The sequence below is a fragment of the Mauremys reevesii genome, linkage group 3 (genome assembly GCF_016161935.1).
Source record: "Mauremys reevesii isolate NIE-2019 linkage group 3, ASM1616193v1, whole genome shotgun sequence".
In the NCBI taxonomy this organism is placed as follows: Eukaryota; Metazoa; Chordata; order Testudines; family Geoemydidae; genus Mauremys; species Mauremys reevesii.
The window spans coordinates 191,257,847-191,277,022 of record NC_052625.1 but is presented as its reverse complement, the minus strand read 5'-3'; the positions used below and the strand labels follow the sequence as shown (position 1 = coordinate 191,277,022).

The 19,176-nt window shown below is 42.1% G+C and overlaps 1 protein-coding gene across 3 annotated transcripts in view; it reads right to left on the bottom strand.

Moving 5' to 3' along the window:
• MFSD2B (major facilitator superfamily domain containing 2B) overlaps positions 1–13,633 on the bottom strand; it is a 60,331-nt gene extending 46,698 nt beyond the window's left edge. The window contains exons 1-4 of one of the 3 annotated variants that reach the window (XM_039532937.1): positions 13,300–13,398; positions 6,922–6,977; positions 5,753–5,878; positions 3,012–3,136 (exon numbers count right to left, since the gene is read on the bottom strand). In XM_039532937.1, the coding sequence (XP_039388871.1) occupies positions 3,012–3,136; positions 5,753–5,878; positions 6,922–6,939 (269 nt within the window). In that variant the 5' untranslated portion in view covers positions 6,940–6,977; positions 13,300–13,398. Of the gene's footprint in view, positions 1–3,011; positions 3,137–5,752; positions 5,879–6,921; positions 6,978–13,299 lie in introns of those variants that run through there. The other 2 variants (XM_039532936.1, XM_039532938.1) reach the window with 2 other exon arrangements.
• Between the last annotated feature and the right edge of the window lie 5,543 nt (positions 13,634–19,176).

Here is a 19,176-nt window from a genome sequence, read left to right as displayed (position 1 = left end):
TGTTCTTTTTATGGATACAGACTAACACAGCTGCTACTCTGAAACCTGTCACTATGCAAGGCACTGCATGTAGCTGTATGCAGTGGAAATCCATCAACTTCATGAAAAAACTCGTACTGTATGTATATATATATACACACTCTTCTTATATGTTCCATTCTAGGCATCCGATGAAGTGTGCTGTCGCCCACGAAAGCTTATGCTCAAATAAATTTGCTAGTCTCTAAGGTGCCACAAGTACTCCTGTTCTTTTTAAGACTATCTGTGGTTCCTCCTGCAAGGAAACTAATGTGTAACATTTTGTGTTAGTATCCTTTATCCCAGCACCTGCTCATTCCTTTGAAACATCACACTACGTACAAAGGAGACTACCAACATTTTGATGGCTTGTTACTGGATTAAGTAAAACCTTAACCTTTCTTAAATTAAAAATTCTACTCCTCCTTTATTAAATACACCTGTCAGATGGGGCAAGGAGTGAAGTCTGCATAATTACCTAGTTCACTTTAAAAATTTAAATGGCTGTAATAATTTCACTCTACAAATATTAATCAAGTCAAACCCCAAGAAAAGGTGTTTTAAGCTAATTAGAAATACAATACCAGGTCTTCAATTGGTGTAAACGGGCAGTGCTGTATACTATAGGGTTAAAGAGTTTTCCGTGATAATACAACATTTAAAAAAAATTCCTCCAGAAAAACAACGGCTGTTTGACAAGCGTATTTTAAAGGCCTGATTAGATAAGTGAAGTTAAGTGCAAGTTGTACAGTACAGAGTTTAATGCAAGGGGCTGATAAGTCTATGTGATGCTAGGCTGAGAGTCATTCTAACACTATTCTTTGTCCTAAACAGACAGTATTTACAGGATAAAACAGAACTGAGAAATGATTCCAAGAACAGCTAATACCACTGGGTTATTATAAAATGCACCCTATCTCATCATGATCTTCTTCTAGCTTCATTTTTTTCATACAGTGAGTTTAGTGCTCGTGAATGAACAAAGTATTTTGATTTTTCAATTCAAAACAATTTTTCATTTGAAATTTTACTTCAACTTTATTTTAAAAAGGTAAAAAATAATTCCTTCAAACATAAGAACATAACAACGGCCCTACTGAGTCAGACCAAAGGTCCATCTAGCCCAGTATCCTGTCTTCCGACAGTGGCCAGTGCCAGGTGCCCCAGAGGGAATGAACAGAACAGGTGATCATCAAGTGATCCATCTCCTGTTGCTCATTCCCAGCTTCTGGCAAACAGAGGCTAGGGACACCATTCCTGCTAAACTAAATGTTTTATTCAACCTGAAACTTTTTCAGTTCACTAAAAATTTAATTTTTTTCTTTTGGGTCTACTTGGATTTCTTTTTTGTTTATTTGTTTTTAATTTTCCCATTGGCCAACAAATGGGGGGGGGGGAGAGAATCAGTTATTTGCACAGGTCTAGTCACTAACTCAAATACTCTGACAGTAGCTTCTTTGAATCGAGGAGACTGAAATCAGCGACAAAGGCAAAAGACTCCAGAGTCCATAAGCCACCCTGTTTCTTTTTGTTTTTAAAGGGAAAAAAAATCCACAACACACCATGGGAGAGTTTGGGTCCTCTAACATGCATCATTCTTTTCTAGTTTACGCTCCCACCTTTCACCCTCCTTCCCCCACTGGTAATACCGGTATTTATATTTCTGTTCAATACTAGGGTATACCTCCCGGGGCGGCTCTAGACATTTCGCCTCCCCAAGCATGGCATCATGCTGCGGGGGGGCGCTCTGCCGCTCGCTGGTCCCGCGGCTCCGGTGGACCTCCCGCAGGCTCCACCGAAGCCGCGGGACCAGCGGACCCTCCACATGCACGCCTGCGGGAGGTCCACCGGAGCCGCCTGCCACCCTCCCAGCGACCGGCAGAGCGCCCCCCGCGGCTTGCCACCCCAAGCACACGCTTGGCGTGCTGGGGCCTGGAGCCGCCCCTGATACCTCCCCCCTCCTTATACCACATGAAAAGTGTACGTGATACTTGCTTTTCATTGTTACATATAGATTTAGTAAAGGTCAAAATAAAGCAAGAGCTGTCTAAGGGCTTTCGTGTGCTTCAGAGGAGAGTAATAGAAGCAGGACCGGAGCCCCTGAACATGCTGGAGCTGCAGCTACACCACACTTAGCTGCTTGAGGAGGGAGTATGAAAAGGGGGAATGAAGTTCTGTGAACTACAACAATGCTGGCAGCTCCAAACTCTTCCAGCAGTTGGTTCCTTGTTAAAAATCATGACCTTTTTCACCCTCCAATTAAATGTTTTAATTAGGGGGGCTGATAGTGAAGGCGTAAAGAAAGAGTACCGAGAGGTGTGGGGAAATGGCCGGTGGGACTGGCTTGTGTTGAGCTGGGATGAATGCTGACAAGGGAAGATCCTGCACTGCCCGTGATGAGAACGGAACTGACCACTAGGGCAGTGCAAGCAGCTCAGCAAGGTGGCCTGAGACATACCCTGTTCGGTCCATAGGCCTACCATGTTAGAGCTGGTGATCTCCAGCCAAGCCTGCATGCAAGGAGTGGGAACCCACTGAGATGAGAGCAGCACCGGAGTGAGGGCTCAAACAAGTATCTAACGAATGGCTAGTCTTCCAACAGTTTGGATGCATCTGAACCAGAAGTAGAAAATAAGCCCCTTTTAATGAAGAATCCAACTCAGAATCAAAACCACAAAGGGGTTTGGTCAGATCTGGAGGTTCAGATCCTCTCCCACCCAAATTCAACAGGATTTTGGATTTCGGCCCATCTCTAAACAATTGAGTGGTTTCTTCAGGGAGCTTCCAAGAAAGCCTCTTGTTGTAATTTTATGGATGTGCAGCTGAAAACAGGAAGCAGACAGGAGTGGGGTTTTTTACATATTCATTCTATCCATACTCATTTGCGAAAGGCAAGAGCACAAAAAAAAAAGGTTTAATTCAATGAAGCCATTCTAAGATTAAAGGAAAGAGAAAAAACAAACAAGAAACAGAACAAAATATTTTCTGCTTACCAAGGCATAAGCCGGCCAATTTTTGTCCATTTACTTTTGCTAATAAAAAAGCCAGCAACAGGATCAGTAACTGCACCCCAGGCTTTGCCAATGAACAGCACCAAAGAGGCATGAAACGGAGTAATCTGAAAGTATAGACACAGTGCTCTAAACAAGATCCATCATTCAATGAAACAACATAGAGCAACTTTCCAGAAAGAATCTCAGTGTTTTATGTAAAGTGTAGTGATAGCTCACTTACAACACACATCAACTACTATTAAAAATCATGAATAAATAGCCCTCCATCATCAATGCGTCTTGGGACACAACAAACTAGACACTGAGATACAGGCACTACGCAAGAGAGAATGTGTGACACGGGGGAAAGGCCAGGAGAGAAAGATCATAGGTGAATTTAATGCTGGGAAGAGGTGTCAGCCAGACAACACTGGAAACCGAAGTCTGTGGTTTAATCATAAAACCAGGTACAGCAGAAGTAGAGGCAAGGTAAGCTTCTCCCACAAGACCCCATTTCTGAATTTCTGCTCCTGAGCTGGAGCAGACAAGAGTATAGTTCATTTCCCATGCCCATTCAGTCCTTAGTATCTCTACTGAGATTACCTATAAGAGTGCCAACTGGTGCTAATTGTGAAAGTAGTTTTGACATGATGGGCTTATTTCTACAAAGAACTGAACTGTGATTACTAGAGTTAATATTCCAAAATAATACTGTTTCTTCTGAATGCTTATTCTGTATTTTCTGTACAACATTTCTGTATGCAACTTTTTTCCAACTAAACCTGAGTAAGATTAATTTGGATGACTTGGAACTCATCTAGTTTGTTTGTCTCTTAATAACAGTTGCAGTTAGGGTCACAAGTGAATAATGTAAACTGTTACCTTTAAATCCAGTATATGCCAAAGAGCAACAGAAGAGAGCACATTGGTCAAATGAAGCACATTTTAAAGTTTTCCCACATTAAAAAAAAAATCAAATGGAAAAAAAGAAATTTACCAAGCAAGTGTGTATTTTTCAGATTATGATTAATTATGTGGGATATAGTCATCCCTACATATATCTGTACTGAGTGCAAGAATTCACATATAAACAACAGAGTCATGGGGGGTGGAAGAGAGCAGGGGGCACGTAAGGTGGGATCTTCTGTAGTTACCCGGGCATTGCCTTGCCACCAAGCTAAGTGACTAGAGAGTCATTTCAACATGCATATCATCGGTTTTGCTCAAGCCACATCGTTTTAAAAAACAAAACCTTTTTTGAGACTGGAACTGCATAACGAGACTGCCTATGAAATCTTCTGCTCTTCAGTGTTTCAATAGGAAGAGAAGAGCAAAGACAGACAAAGTGAGGATAAGGTTTGAAACGTCAAGGATATACAGCATGATTTGTTAAAAGCAGACACTGCACACATTTGGAGTGCATATCTGATACAAAATTTATCCCAAGCTATGTTAGAGTTAAATCATAGCGATTGAAAAGTTTAATATTAAATAAGAGCTGGTTAAAAATTTTCCATCCAAACTTTTTTCCAACAACAAAAAATGGTCTTTATTCTTAAACAAATTTATGCAAATACTTGGGCTTTCCCCCTTTGGAAAAAACTGAAAAATGTTCCCCCCAACTCTAAAAAAATTCATTTCTTTTGAATTTTTTCCACCAAAAATATTTACTATTTTCCATCCAGCTCCACTAGATAACAGCAGGAGGAGGGATTTAAGAGGCATGGATGAGGGATAAAAGGTATAAACTTCCACTGAAATTAGAAATGAAATAGTCAATGAGCCAAAGAGATACAGATACAGGTGCTCAGATACTATGGTGATGAGGGGCACACAGACAGCTTCAGATGAGAAGGTTCATGCACTGGCATTGCTCAGATAACACAAAGGGATAGCAAGGACATGGATTCTGGACTAGCTCATAGAGCGGGAAGGGAAAATTGAAGAGATTATAAACTTTCTAGCATGGGATCTACCTCTGTATACATGTTTGCACAGTGCTTACCATGACCAGGGCCCTAAATGCAATTATACAAATATTAAAATACAATAGGGCCAAATTCACACCTGCTTATAAGAGCGTGCAATTCATAGCTCCTTACAGCAATTCTGAATTTGGTCCAAGGTTTCTAGGTGGTGTGGGGTTATATACATACCTAGATAGGTTATGAGGGTAAATTAGATGGATGGAATTCTAATGGTAAAATTGAAGGCTGCAGATGGTTAACTCTGAACGTTAATTTCTTGGGAAATGGCTCAGATTGAACATAAAAGATTTCGTATAGTGGGCTTCATTATCCCACAGGAACAGCACAGCCAGGATTTGGAAGAGAATGGATCGATCCTCTTTGTGGGGAGGAATTCCACATAATCCCTGAAAAATGAGGGATTTGATCCCTAAAAAGTTGAGGAGAGGGGGAAAAAGTGGAGCTCAGACCTTTGCTGGAGAAACTGTGGATCAAATGGCACAAACAATTAAACTAATAGGGAACAGCTAATCAAGCACCATTACCATCCAATCTCCATACTATTACATTTATCAAGCATAATTACTAAATAAGTTTTGTCACTAAGCTCAAAAGAGTTTCAACAGGGGCTGAACAATTAAAACCAACAACAGAATATAGTTTAAAAGGTATATTAGTTGAATTATCTTAATATTAGATACAGGAAAATTAAGTAGGTGATGACATCATAATTGAACAAAGTTGGAGCCAGAAAGCACTTTGCACATTACTTACGTGTGCTATATCTAACAGGTAGATCTGTAGAAAAAAAGCAGTGGCACTTGTTGCAACTTGGTTTGGAGCACCTCCTATTGCATAGCATAATTTGCTGCAAACTGAGAGTCTGTCTTCCTGTCTGAGCTGAAAAAGAACAAGAACAGACAAGTTAAGAGAAAATGCAAAACATTAAGAGTAAACGTTTCACAGGTTTATGGTTAAACTCATATTCAGGCACTTATTTAAGTGGTCTGAAGTTCAGCATTTTCATAGACGCTGAACATCTAGAGACCCCACTGACTTCAATGCTCAGCACCATTGAGAATCAGGCTACTGGTTGCTATTCCTTACTTGAACACTGTGATTCAGCTTTCATGCCTGTTCCAAGTTACCAGAACTGGAGTCCAGGTACACTGACTTCCCGCGAGCTAATTCTGAAAAGCGCACTTCTTACAGGCCGCAAGTGGGCATGGACCATTCAAGTGCAGTGAGTCCATGAACACATGATAAGAAGCAATCAGGCAGACTTTCTAGAGTACTGAGACCATCTATAGGGCAGCTCCTGGGTCTTGGCTGACTTGCCGAGGATCGGTGTTATCTCTGCCCAAGAATGAATTATTCAGATGGCAAAATGTTGAGTAATTATTGGATATCAATTTTTTTTGCTTATATATGTATCTATTCTTTCAGACCACAAAAATAAATAAATAGTCTCATATTATTCTACTTAGACAATATTCAGAGAAGAGGGATGGTCTTTCAGTTAAGGCTCTGCACACAGACTCAGAAAGTCTGGGTCCAGTTTTTGAATTACAGGATGGTTGCAGGACTCTGGGCCCCCTTACTTCTTCCAGGGGCTACCTGACTTCTGTCTTGTGACCCCGTTGCTTCTCACAACCATTTAAATTAAAAAGTAGGCTGTTTGACATTCAGGGTCCCTCCAACTGTTTTCTCCATACCGTGAGCACTGTTTGGGGCCAATTCCTCACCCTGCCACAGAATTCCAGTGTGACCTTGGGCAAGTCACTTAACTTCTCTATGCCTTAGTTACTCCATCAGTTAAAAAAAAAAAGAGGCAGAATGGGTAGAGTTCTGAAAAGAATCTAAGTGACTTCAGAGACTAAGTCCCATTGCTTTTCAGTAGGAGTTATGCTCCTAAATCACTTATGCACATCTGAAAATTTTACCTGGAGATACTTGTCCATCTTTGTTGAAGCACCTTGAGATGTATGGATGAAACGTGCTAAGCAAAAAATATACCTATTAGACTGAAAGTAACTGGCAGAAAAATCAAGGAACACAATAAGTTATTGTACCCTATTATGAAAAATAATAATTCAGAGACAAAGTGTGAGGAGTCTAACAGATGAAAGATAACGTGTTTTCATAGGGGAAAATGCCACATTATTGGCAAATGATTCTAAAAGCTCTGATTTACTGTATTAGTGTTAGCTGAAAACATAGGTGGGAAATATCCACACGCTAATCTCAGTACAGAGTGCCAGTCACCATGGGGGCCACACACTAAGATCCTGACTAAAACTATTTCTGAGAATTCTAACTGTTAAATTCAATCCCTCTTTAAAAAACTGTTGATCCTTTTCAAGTTCCTTCCAATAGCAATGCTAATCCTAGGTCTGCCTTGGTTGTGGCCAAATATCTGGATTGAATGCACATAACCTCATGCTTCCACTGCAGCCAGATTAAGATAATAAAATGATAAGGCTCCAATAAAATGCTTTATTATTCTGATATGTATTACCTATTTCCAAAAGCATTTTTAATGTATCGGGTTTTTTTATTATTAGGTGATAGTGTACTTACTGACTGATAAAGAACTAATAGACAACAGAATCTTTCAAGATCTGGCCCTGCTCCTTTGAACTATTCTATATAAATAGGTGTAAAGAAGTGTATTAGTTTTATGAAAGTCCTTTGTTTCTGAGTGATGTCTATACAGATGAAGAGCAAGATCTCCATGTACAAATCACAGCTACTGGTCTAACTACATCTCTGACTTCTCTGGGTCTCTTTGAGTACAAATCACATCTTGGGCCTCAACCTATCATCTCTCTCGGAGTGGAATTACACGATTCTTCCACTCTCCGACCATGCCCTGAGCAGCAGTCCCCAGGTGCTAACCAGGATTACCTCAGCAGGGGATCCTGTTAGGTATAAGGTTCCTACCTCCTCTCCTCTCCCAACACAGAGAGCATTAGCGTCCGGGTGGCATAATCTGTTCCCTTAAAAGACAGTTCCTTTCCCTCTGCTTCAGAGAGACTGTCCTTTAAAAGCTGCTCAATCTTTTTCATCACCCCTCTGCCCAGAGATAAAGTCATTTTTTATTGTTTATAGCCCTCTGAACAGTCCGCTCGAGGCACGAGCAAAACAGTTGTGTTAATCTGGGCTGGAGCCTGGAAGTAGTCCATCATCCTGTAATTTCCCACTAAGTATTTCTTGGGAGGCTGTTTGTCAGGATCCATTGTGTTGCTTTCCTACATGTTTTTCCAACAGTCCCCTATTCAGCTAGACCAATGCATTAATTCACTTATATTGAGTGATTAGACTTTCCTGTACAGTAACTTCACCTCACTGCCTAGGTGACATACTGTATTCAAAATTATTATATAGCAGTTCCAGTCCATCATAGTTAATATTTAAGAACTAGAAATCAGAATAGTTATATTAAATTGTGAAATAATCAGCAATAAAAAAAATTAGACTTACAGACTTGAGCAGCTGTCATTTCTCCAGTCAGCTTCACAGCTAGAAAGTTAAGGATCTCAATACTTTTACATTTTTGATTAAGAAGTCTCATTGAAATTCTACTCACCTGGTAGGCTGCTTGGGTAGCATACTTACAGATCACCTTCAAGCAAAGTTAACATTTTTGTCTCAGCAGCAGTTAATGGAGGCTTTCACCTGTGACTAATTTTGTTTATAGCTATGTATGCCATTGCTTGAATAAAATGAGCAGCTGGAATCTGATTATATTCAGTACAATATCACTCACTTATAGGGAGTTTTGCACATTTAAAGCTCTGCTCAAACAATTCTCATCTATCCTTGCAAGTAATAAGCCACATGACAGATGAGGAAACAGAGGCAGAGAAGTTAAATGACTTGCCAAAGATTCAGTAGAGATTAGAACCAGGTTTTTTGACTCCTGTGCTCATTCAACTAGACTATGTTGCCTCTCGTAGCCTTAGAAAGGGGCAATGGTGTTTGAGGCAGTGAATCTAGTGGTGAAAGTAAATGGCTGGGAATTTCTAAATTCTAATCATTGCTCTAATGCACTCTGTGCCTTACTTTCCCCATCTGTACAGTGAGGATACTACTTCCTCCACAAGAGACTTCTTGTTTTAAGAGTGTTGTACGTTAGGGGGAAAAAAAAGTTCGGAGCAGCATGCTGAGATGAACACTTTTGAAAGTCTCATACTCGGGGTGCAAATCCCCCCTTTATGCTTAATTTTCACTAGAGATTTAATTGGCCTCTGACACTAGAACATACAGTTGTGCATTACTACATGCTTAAACATTGCAAAGGTTTGAAACTGTAAGCCCACATTGAACAGCCCAAGGGATTTACAATGGGACAAAGGATGGTCTTTTGGGTAGGGCTCTGTCAGGCTTCTTCAGTGGCCTTGGGCAAAGTACTTAATCTTTGAGCCTCAGTACTCTCATTTGTAAAATGGGAACAATAACACTTCCTTTCTCTCACCCTATGTGTCTTATCTATTTCACAGAGGCAGGGACTGTGTCTTACTATAGGTTTGTACAAATGCCTCGCACAATGGGTTCCAGATCTTGGTTGGTGCCTCTAGATGTTATTGTGATACAAATACATTGTTTTTATCAAGGATGAAGTGTATTAGACATTTTCTTGTAGAAAGGCTTACAGTGGTAGGTCTTTACAGGACAGAAAGCTGGATTATTTTTAATATTGCCTTTTAAATATAAGGATAAACTGCAAGAACCATAATAGCTCAACATACATTTTCACCCTTTCTTCCATACTAGCTGTATGCAGAGAAGGAGCTCCCTGCAAAAATGCACCAGGCCACTGCATTATCCTCCTTTAAACTCACCTAGGATGAGCCACTTGTGAAATACTTGACAGTGAATAGGTAGCTGGGGTGCTGTGACCACTGCTTATTACACTGTTGATAACTGTCTCACTGTTATCTTATGCCCCACCCCTATCTATTATATCCACCTATTGACTCATCTTAAACTTAGATTGCAAGATGTAACAAGCTGGGACCAAGTTTCAGTTATTTGTTGTATGGTGCCTAACACAGTGACCCACTGGTCTCCAGGAATTAAGTGCTATGCTTGTCTCCGTTTTCTTTTGTCAGCATTTTAAACTGCGCTCCACCTCAGAGGCATTCAGTCTCAATTTCTCATTGTATTTGTTTTGCCAGACTGGGCTGTGACATTAGTGGTAGGCTCTGATGAATTGCACCCAAAGAGGTTTCTAATTACTCTGGCATTGCTGAACACAAATCATTTATTGCAAGAGAATCCGATTTCCCCTCACCATCACTGAGCCTGCTCACACCCAAGGCACAAATCAACATGATAAGGGGGTGCAAAGCCTGCATTCCAGATCTATATGAGATTCTTTTACAAAGCACATGATTTTAAATCAACATTACTTTCATCCTTCCTTCCCTTTCTTACCTTCTGTTTGTGAATGCCACGCACTCATTGCTTATCTCAAAAATTAGACTCTGGGCTCTTCGGAAGAGGGACACTTTCTGTGTGTTTGTGCACTGCTTAGCACGATAGGGCTCTAATTCAATATGGAACCTTTAGGCACAGCTGTAATAAAGGTAACCATAATAGCTCTTAAACCCATTTTTTTTAAAACAGGAGAAATTAGCCATTCAGTGAGTTCATTTTTCACTCATGCTTTTTTGGATTAAAACGAAGTCTGGCTAGCTTTGAGAGACTCTTTAAGTTGTATTTGAACAAAGTTATTTAAGTCTCAAGTTGCTTCTACAGATTGTTTCAGAAGCAGGGTGAAGGGAGAGAAAGCTCCAGCCTGAATATTTATTTTTAAAAAATGGGAGTGAGGGGAAGAGGAGGAGGGCAAGAAAGATTGAGCTTCTTTCCTTATTATCTTCAGATCCACTTTGAAACCTTAAGCATGAGCTTTCGTGGGTGAATACCCACTTCTTCAGATGCAAGTGCACTTGCATCTGAAGAAGTGGGTATTCACCCACGAAAGCTCATGCTGCAGAACATCTGTTAGTCTATAAGGTGCCACAGAATTCTTTGTTGCTTTTACAGATCCAGACTAACACAGCTACCCCTCTGATATTTGAAACCTTGCACTTACTACGGTACAGTTAAAAACTGTACAAAATACAATAATGAAACAATCACACATATCTCAGTTGAAGGCAGGCAAATTCAAATGGGAAATAAGGAGTAAATTTTTAATAGTGAGAATAATTAACTATTGGAACAATTTGGGTCATTTCTCCATAACTGACAATTGTTATATGAAGATATATTTTAGAAAAAAAATCCTACACTCTAGGAAGTACTTTAGGGAAGTTTCTATGGCCTGCGTTTATACAGCAGGTCAGACTAAATTATCGCAATGGTCCTTTCTGGCCATGAGATCTATGAATCTAAGGTAAAGCAAGAAGTTTTAACACAGAAAATGAGCAATTCCACTTCTGAAGTAGAATGGTGGATTTTTTTTAATTTAAGTAAGTTTGAAAGTCTCTCTAATATATAATAGTGTCTTTAATCTTGTAACTGAATAACTACATCTCATTTTCTTGGGAATTTTACTTCCTTCACAAATGTGAACTGAAACTGAATAGAATATTAGTAATAAGTGTTTGTGGGTACAGAAGACAACTAGCAAAAGCAATCCTGTGCAACTGGAAGAAGATATTTCAGTAGCTGGATGGACTGTGGCTGGGTGTACACACATTTTGTCACAAGCTCTTCTTTATCAAGCAGGTCCAGAACAAAACCAATAGTGGTTTAAGAGGAATGGGAAGGGATAGCAGCAGCTGAGGCTTTCAGATAGTTTAAGCTGAGGTTTATCTGATTCAACACATGATGAGAAACTTTCCCAGTATTATGCTTCACCCCAACCCTGTCTCTCAACATGAGTTTAACTCTGCCGATGAATTTGCAGAAATTAAAGGGATGGCTTCTTCCATTTTGATTTTTTCCCTTTTAAAAAGTTGGTTTTTTTCAGTCTGGATATGGCATATTACAAAGCTGTATATGGTGTTACCTATCAGATTCCAGTTTATAATGTATTACTAGGAAAATATTTAAGATGACATTTTAACACTGCTATCTTTTGTGTAGCAAGGTTGATATTTCAGCTTTAACTGCATTTCCCAATTTGTGTGCTTAATTTCTCACACCGGTATGGAACAATAGTCCCATTTTTAAACTGAACACACATGCTCATATCTATATAGACAAATGCACACAAGCTGCAATTTAAACGGAAATATTCATCTTCTTTTATAGCTGGAAAACTGCATTCTAGGAAGATACAAATACTTCCTGGAGTATTGTTAGATCTCTCAACACACACTTCTCCAATCATATGCTACAAACAACATAGTAAAGGGTCCCCCCCAAAACGCCACCCTTCAGTCTGTGACTCTTGCTCTGTTGCAGGGGGAACATGATCACAAAGAAGATGGATGAAAAATTACTCCATTTCCCCCCCCCCATTATTACCAAGGAGTGAGACACACTGGGCATTTTGCTCCTGAAAAAAGATATCCTGAGTCTAGCACAACATTAAGGGATAAGGGTGAAGAATTTCTATGGAAACACTTTGAAAATATCTGAAGAAGAGCTCTGTGTAGCTGAAAAGCTTGCCTTTTCACCAACAGAAGTTGGTCCACTAAAAGATATTACCTGATTCACCTTGTCTCTCTCATATCCTGGGACCAACACTATTACAACACTGCAAACAGTGAAAATATCTAGCACTTGGGGAAATATGATCTATGCTAAGAAGAATACATATCTAATCTATCTATCTATACCGTGTTCTCTCAAATCCCAGTGGATAAAATATCTCTGACATAGAAACCACTCCAATTCTGCCTTCTGTTTGGTGACAAAGTTCTCAGACAAAGAGGCATCTAGTGTTTCTGATTCCCCCCGAGGAGGTGCTACCTCAGAAGCAGCTACACAAGACGTTTATTCTTGGAGGGGCAGGAATTTAGGAAAGGTAATACAATTAAATGGGGGGGGGGGAAGTCACCGTTCATTGAGGAGCTGAGTTTCGTTCACATTGCACGGGGTGGGAGTCCAGCCAAGAGGAGGATCCCTGGAACCCACTCAAGCAGCTCAGCCAGCCAGTGCCTGTCGCGGGACCAGCCGCCCGCTGGCCGGAGCTCATGGATGTTTCTAGGACACTGGAATTCAGATTCTCAGGGAGGTCCCTGGCGGACTCGTCCAGATGCCGGCGGGGGAAAGGGCCTAGAGCAAAGGAGGTCCGAGCACTGCACGCCCCGCAGCCCCGTGGGGCGACGCTGGGGACCCGACGGGCAGTCGCAGCCGCTCACCTCTTCTGCTGAGCGCCGGAGCGCTTGTTCCTGCGGCGGCTCCTCCGGGAGAAGGGCGGCCTTGGGCGCTGCTTTCCCGGGCCCGTCCCCCTGCTGCGGGGTGTCCCCTCCAGCACCAGCCATGGCCCAGCACCGCCGCCCCCCACGCAGTCCGCCGCGGGGCTTTTCAGCACCTGCCAGCCCGGGGGGCGGGGCCGGGCCGAGCTCGTAGCTGCTCGGGGCCCCTCCGCAGCCATCGGAGGCGCGGGAGAAGCAGCTAAGGGCCGCAGCTCCCTGGGGAGCCTCGGGGGTTGCTGCTCTTGCTCCGCCACTGGCTGGGGAGCGAGACTCCCTGCAGGGTCGCTGCACTCCGAGCCCCCCTGCTAGCATGCTCCGGGCGCGGGAAGGAGGAGCTGCTGCAGCCCCGGTGCAAAGGGATCCAACCACCCCCCTCCCGTTAGCCCCTGAGGCAGCGCTGGGAGGGCGGCTCCACCTGCCTGACATGCACAGAGTCGGGCTGCATCTCTTAGCACGGATCAGGGCGGTGAGCAGCACACTTTGTTTGGACACCTTCCCCAGCAGAGCTGCAAACCCTGAGCCACGGGGAGAAGGCGCGGTGTTGTTCTTCGCCTTTGGGAAACAAAAAAAAAATAAATTCTCTCCAAACAACTTGCAAAATAAGAAGCCCGACTTTATTTTACTGGAGCGAGGCAAGATCCTTGCAAGAGGCGTCACAACGCGGGGTAAATTGCACAGCGCGCCGGACTGTACAACATCAGCATTTGCTATACAGTCCCATGGCCAGGGCTGCAGAGCTGAAATACTAACGCTCTTCCCAATTCCTGCGCTGTCCACAAACGCCAAAGTTAGGGTTGCACGACCCTGCGTTTCATCTCGTGCGTCTTCGGCGCTGCCTGCCCCGTATTTGTTTAAGTGCAAGTTTTAGAATCGTCCCACGTGAAAGACCCTTTTCCGAGAGGAGGTGCCCTTGCCTCGTCTCTGTAGCTGAGCCACAGACCCGGCCGAACCCCGTGGTAAATTTCTCGTGAACTAAGGATTGGAGAATAAGGCCCTGTCCCCCCCTCAAACGTAGTTTAAATTAATTTAGTTTTAAATATTAACTAGAGCTTATTCTAAATATTTGAGATACTTGGGCTTCAGGAGACCGCCTGCAGTTATATTCTTGTTTTAAAACTCTCGGGATCATATTATCAAAATAATTTAAGAGCCAGATCCGACCCACATTCACTCACAAAGTAGGTATAAGAAAAAACGCCTGCAATGTGTGCCTTTATAAATAACCAACCCATCCAACCGCCCCATTGTTAATTACAAGGCGTTTTAGGTGGCTCTAACACAGCAGATGTCTGTCAGCACACGTTTTCGAGCCATTGGACAATCAAAAATGGTCACCAAAGGCTGAAACTTGGCATGGGTGGTTTAGGGCCATGTCAACGCTATTACTCCCAAAGGGAGGGTGCTTTTCGAGTTACTTATTTTGTTTCCGTACAACAAATTTTCTATAAGCAATTTTGCTTCCCTAGGGGCAAAGGAATAATATTTCTGCTTTAGGCATGAAACTAAATGTACTGATTAGCAAAGCTTTGCAGTGGTTCCTTCAACCGGAGCCTTAGAGTAGATTAGTTAGTTTGAAAGAACTTCAGGATGCAGATGCAGAGTAAGACTTTTTCACCCCTTCTTTTTTAGAATTAATAAAATAGGGACTTTTTTCTGGGGGGGAATATTCATAAACCAATCCACATGTGCAGCACCTGCTGGCCAGACTGATTAACAGCTCAACTACTGTAATTATTTAACTGAATTCAGTCTAAACAGTGGCTCCCTGGCTTCAGAACAGTCATAGCAAACTAAGCAATAATTTTTGATATTCAACCCTTCTGCAACCTATATTGCCAAACAGGGCCGGCTCCAGGCCCCAGCACGCCAAGCGTGTGCTTGGGGTGGCATGCGGTGGGTGACGCTCTGCCGGTCACTGGCAGGCAGCTCCGGTGGACCTCCCACAGGCATGCCTGTGGATGCTCCACCGGAGCCACAGGACCAGCAGACCCTCCGCAGGCACATCTGCGGGAGGTCCACTGGAGCCGCGGGACCGGCGACCAGCAGAGTGCCCCCCCGCAGCGTGCCGCTGTGCTTGGGGTGGCAAAATTGCTAGAGCCGCCCCTGTTGCCAAAAATGGTTGTAGCAGCAAATTTTCATAATCTAAAGAACTAGGCTTTTCAAAGAATTACCTAGACAGGCCAGCATGATGAGGTCAGACAGTATGATTTATTTTTCATTCACCCAGTCAAGTTTAGGCTACAATTTCAGTTTCATATTTAGAGTCTAGTCCAAAATTCATTGAAGGCAACAGAAGTTTTTTCAACAGGCTTTGGATCAGGCCCTTAAAATGCCTTGCACTGGAGGCTTAACACAGATGGTAAATTTAGTTAATCTTTATTTGAGCCACTCCCCCAGCATTTCTCACTTGTTAACCTTAATCCAAATGTTGTTCTAGAAACAGGCTAAACTAAGCAAAAGTCAAGTGCCCCATTAAAAAGAAAGGAAAAAAAGGATTTTCTTAAGCCAGCACAGGATGCAATTTCTAATTTAGTTTTAAAGTGTTTCCAGGTGTTGAAATACAGAAGCGGGGGAATAATACACAAATGCAGATGTCTGAACTCTTTTTCAGTTTCTTGCTTAAATTGTACCTTTGTTGCAGGGGGGAGAGAAGTTACAGTATCTTTAAGTCATTTTGCACTAGGCCATTTTGACTTTCCAAGTTATGTTAAGGCTTTGGATTCACAAACAACCATCACACTTGTACTATTTAAAGTCTTTTTTGCAACTGCAGCCACAATCATTGTTTCAAGAAAATGCAGATTATAATTCGTCACAGAGCCCGTAACCAAACAGGGATACTCTAATCTTTCTAGGGAGTAGTAGCATAAAAGTGAACAAATATTGTAATATACACTGCTCCTTACCTTATTACCATGGTTTGGAAAGAACAACTGCCTACATTTAATCTGATTTTGTGTACTTCAATTGTGTTGCACTAACTCTTCTTACTAAATGTTTACATTGCATATATATCTCCTTTCCTAAACCTGAAGAAATCTGTATAGCTCAAAAGCTTGTCTCTGTCACCAACAGAAGGTAGTACAATAAAAGATATTTCATATACACATGCAGGAGCAGGATACTGCTGTTTAGAGGTGTCATGCACATTCTATGTAATAGAACATTGACATCTTATGATCAAATGCATGCATTTTCCTATACTCATATAGTTTTATATTAGAGATTCAAATGCATTGAATTTGAGAATCCTGTGTCTTAGAGGCAGCTCTGCAAATTATAAGTCAGATATACCACAGGGGGGGGTCTACTGTACTATTTAAAAAAAAAAAAAAAAGGAGCGTACCTGATTTAGTTCCCCAGTTCTTACCAGGATTGGAATTATTAGGATGTTTTGCACCCAAAATTCCATTTGGTTAGAAAATGAAAGGAAAGTGGTTTTAGAACCCTTACTAGCATCAGGGTCAAAAAGAGAATGCTTGCAACTGAACATTCCATGTGCTGTGTGAGCTAACAGGAGTCAGGAAGTGAAATTAACAGAAAGCAAAACTGAGGTGTACATTTGTGTTATCCAAACTGAATGAAGAGCAAGTAATTAACTTAGTTAAGTGGTGCAAAATAAATTTGTACAAAAAAAACCCATAATTTTTAAAGATACATTTTTTGAACTTGTCTCTCCATTGAATGGAGTATTGGGAAGCTAAATTTCAAACCATACCATTCATGTTGTCTAGACAGCTTCATACATACCTCAGCATGGGTGATGCAGCAAAAAAAGCAAGTCATCCAGGGTTCAAGGATTCTTTGATTTATGCAGAACTAAGGTCACTGCAGTGCCGTAATCTTATATTTCCCAAAAAACAAACCCTCTCACTTAACTGTAGTAAATAAAAGTATTAAACCAAACAATTTCCCCTTTTGAATGCAGCACAAAACCAGTTACTCTTTCATCGAAGGGTCCAGGAAAAAAAAAAAAAAAATCACATCTAACAGACCTTTATGGCTCCATTCCAAATCCACACACTACTGAACTTAATGATTCGTGCAAACTATCTAGCAAAACTATGCAAAAATCTAGTCCTTATATTGGTTTCTCAATAGGTAATGTATGACACACTAATTGTAGAAGCAGCAAAGAATCCTGTGGCACCTTATAGACTAACAGACGTTTTGCAGCATGAGCTTTCGTGGGTGAATACCCACTTCTTTGGATGCAAGCAGTGGAAATTTCCAGGGGCAGGTGTGTATATATAAGCAAGCAAGAAGCAAGCTAGAGATAACGAGGTTAGATCAATGAGGGAGGATGGGGCCCTGTTCCAGCAGCTGAGGTGTGAAAACCAAGGGAGGAGAAACTGGTTCTGTAATTGGCAAGCTATTCATCTGGACCCATGGGAAGGAGACTCTGGAAAAATTCCACCATGATTTCAACAGCTTCCACCCCTCCATCAACCTCAGCCTGGACCTATCTACACGGGAGGTCCACTTCCTAGACACCACGGTGCAAATAAGTGGTGGTCACATTACCACCACCCTATACCGAAAACCTACCGACCGCTATGCCTACCTTCATGCCTCCAGCTTCCATCCCGGGCACACCACAAGATCCATTGTCTACAGCCAAGCACTGGAGGTACAACCGTATCTGCTCTAACCCCGCAGACAGAGACCAACACCTAGAAAATCTCCACCAAGCATTCTCAAGACTACAGTACCCACATGAGGAAATAAGGAAACAGATCAACAGAGCCAGATGTGTACCCAGAAGCCTCCTACTGCAAGACAAACCCAAGAAAGAAACCAACCGAACTCCACTGGCCATCACATACAGTCCCCAGCTCAAACCCCTCCAACGCATCATCAGGGATCTACAACCCATCCTGGACAATGATCCCACACTTTCACAGGCCTTGGGTGGCAGGCCAGTCCTCGCCCACAGACAACCTGCCAACCTGAAGCATATTCTCACCAGCAACTGCACACCGCACCATAGTAACTCTAGCTCAGGAACCAACCCATGCAACAAACCTCGATGCCAACTCTGCCCACATATCTACACCAGCAACACCATCACAGGACCTAACCAGACCAGCCACACCATCACCGGTTCATTCACCTGCACGTCCACCAATGTAATATATGCCATCATATGCCAGCAATGCCCCTCTGCTATGTACATCGGCCAAACTGGACAGTCTCTAAGGAAAAGGATAAATGGGCACAAATCAGACATTAGGAATGGCAATATACAAAAACCTGTAGGAGAACACTTCAACCTCCCTGGCCACACAATAGCAGATTTTAAGGTGGCCATCCTACAGCAAAAAAACTTTAGGACCAGACTTCGAAGAGAAACTGCTGAGCTCCAGTTCATCTGCAAATTTAACACCATCATCTTAGGACTAAACAAAGACTGTGAATGGCTTGCCAATTACAGAACCAGTTTCTCCTCCCTTGGTTTTCACACCTCAGCTGCTGGAACAGGGCCCCATCCTCCCTCATTGATCTAACCTCGTTATCTCTAGCTTGCTTCTTGCTTGCTTATATATACACACCTGCCCCTGGAGATTTCCACTGCTTGCATCCGAAGAAGTGGGTATTCACCCACGAAAGCTCATGCTGCAAAACGTCTGTTAGTCTATAAGGTGCCACAGGATTCTTTGCTGCTTCTACAGAACCAGACTAACACGGCTACCCCTCTGATACTTGACACTAATTGTAATTGGCCATGGGGACATGAATTAAAAGCAGACGATGGGCATATTTTATAAGTTGCAAAATAAACCAAACAAAGAAAGTGAGGACTGATATAAAGAACAAACG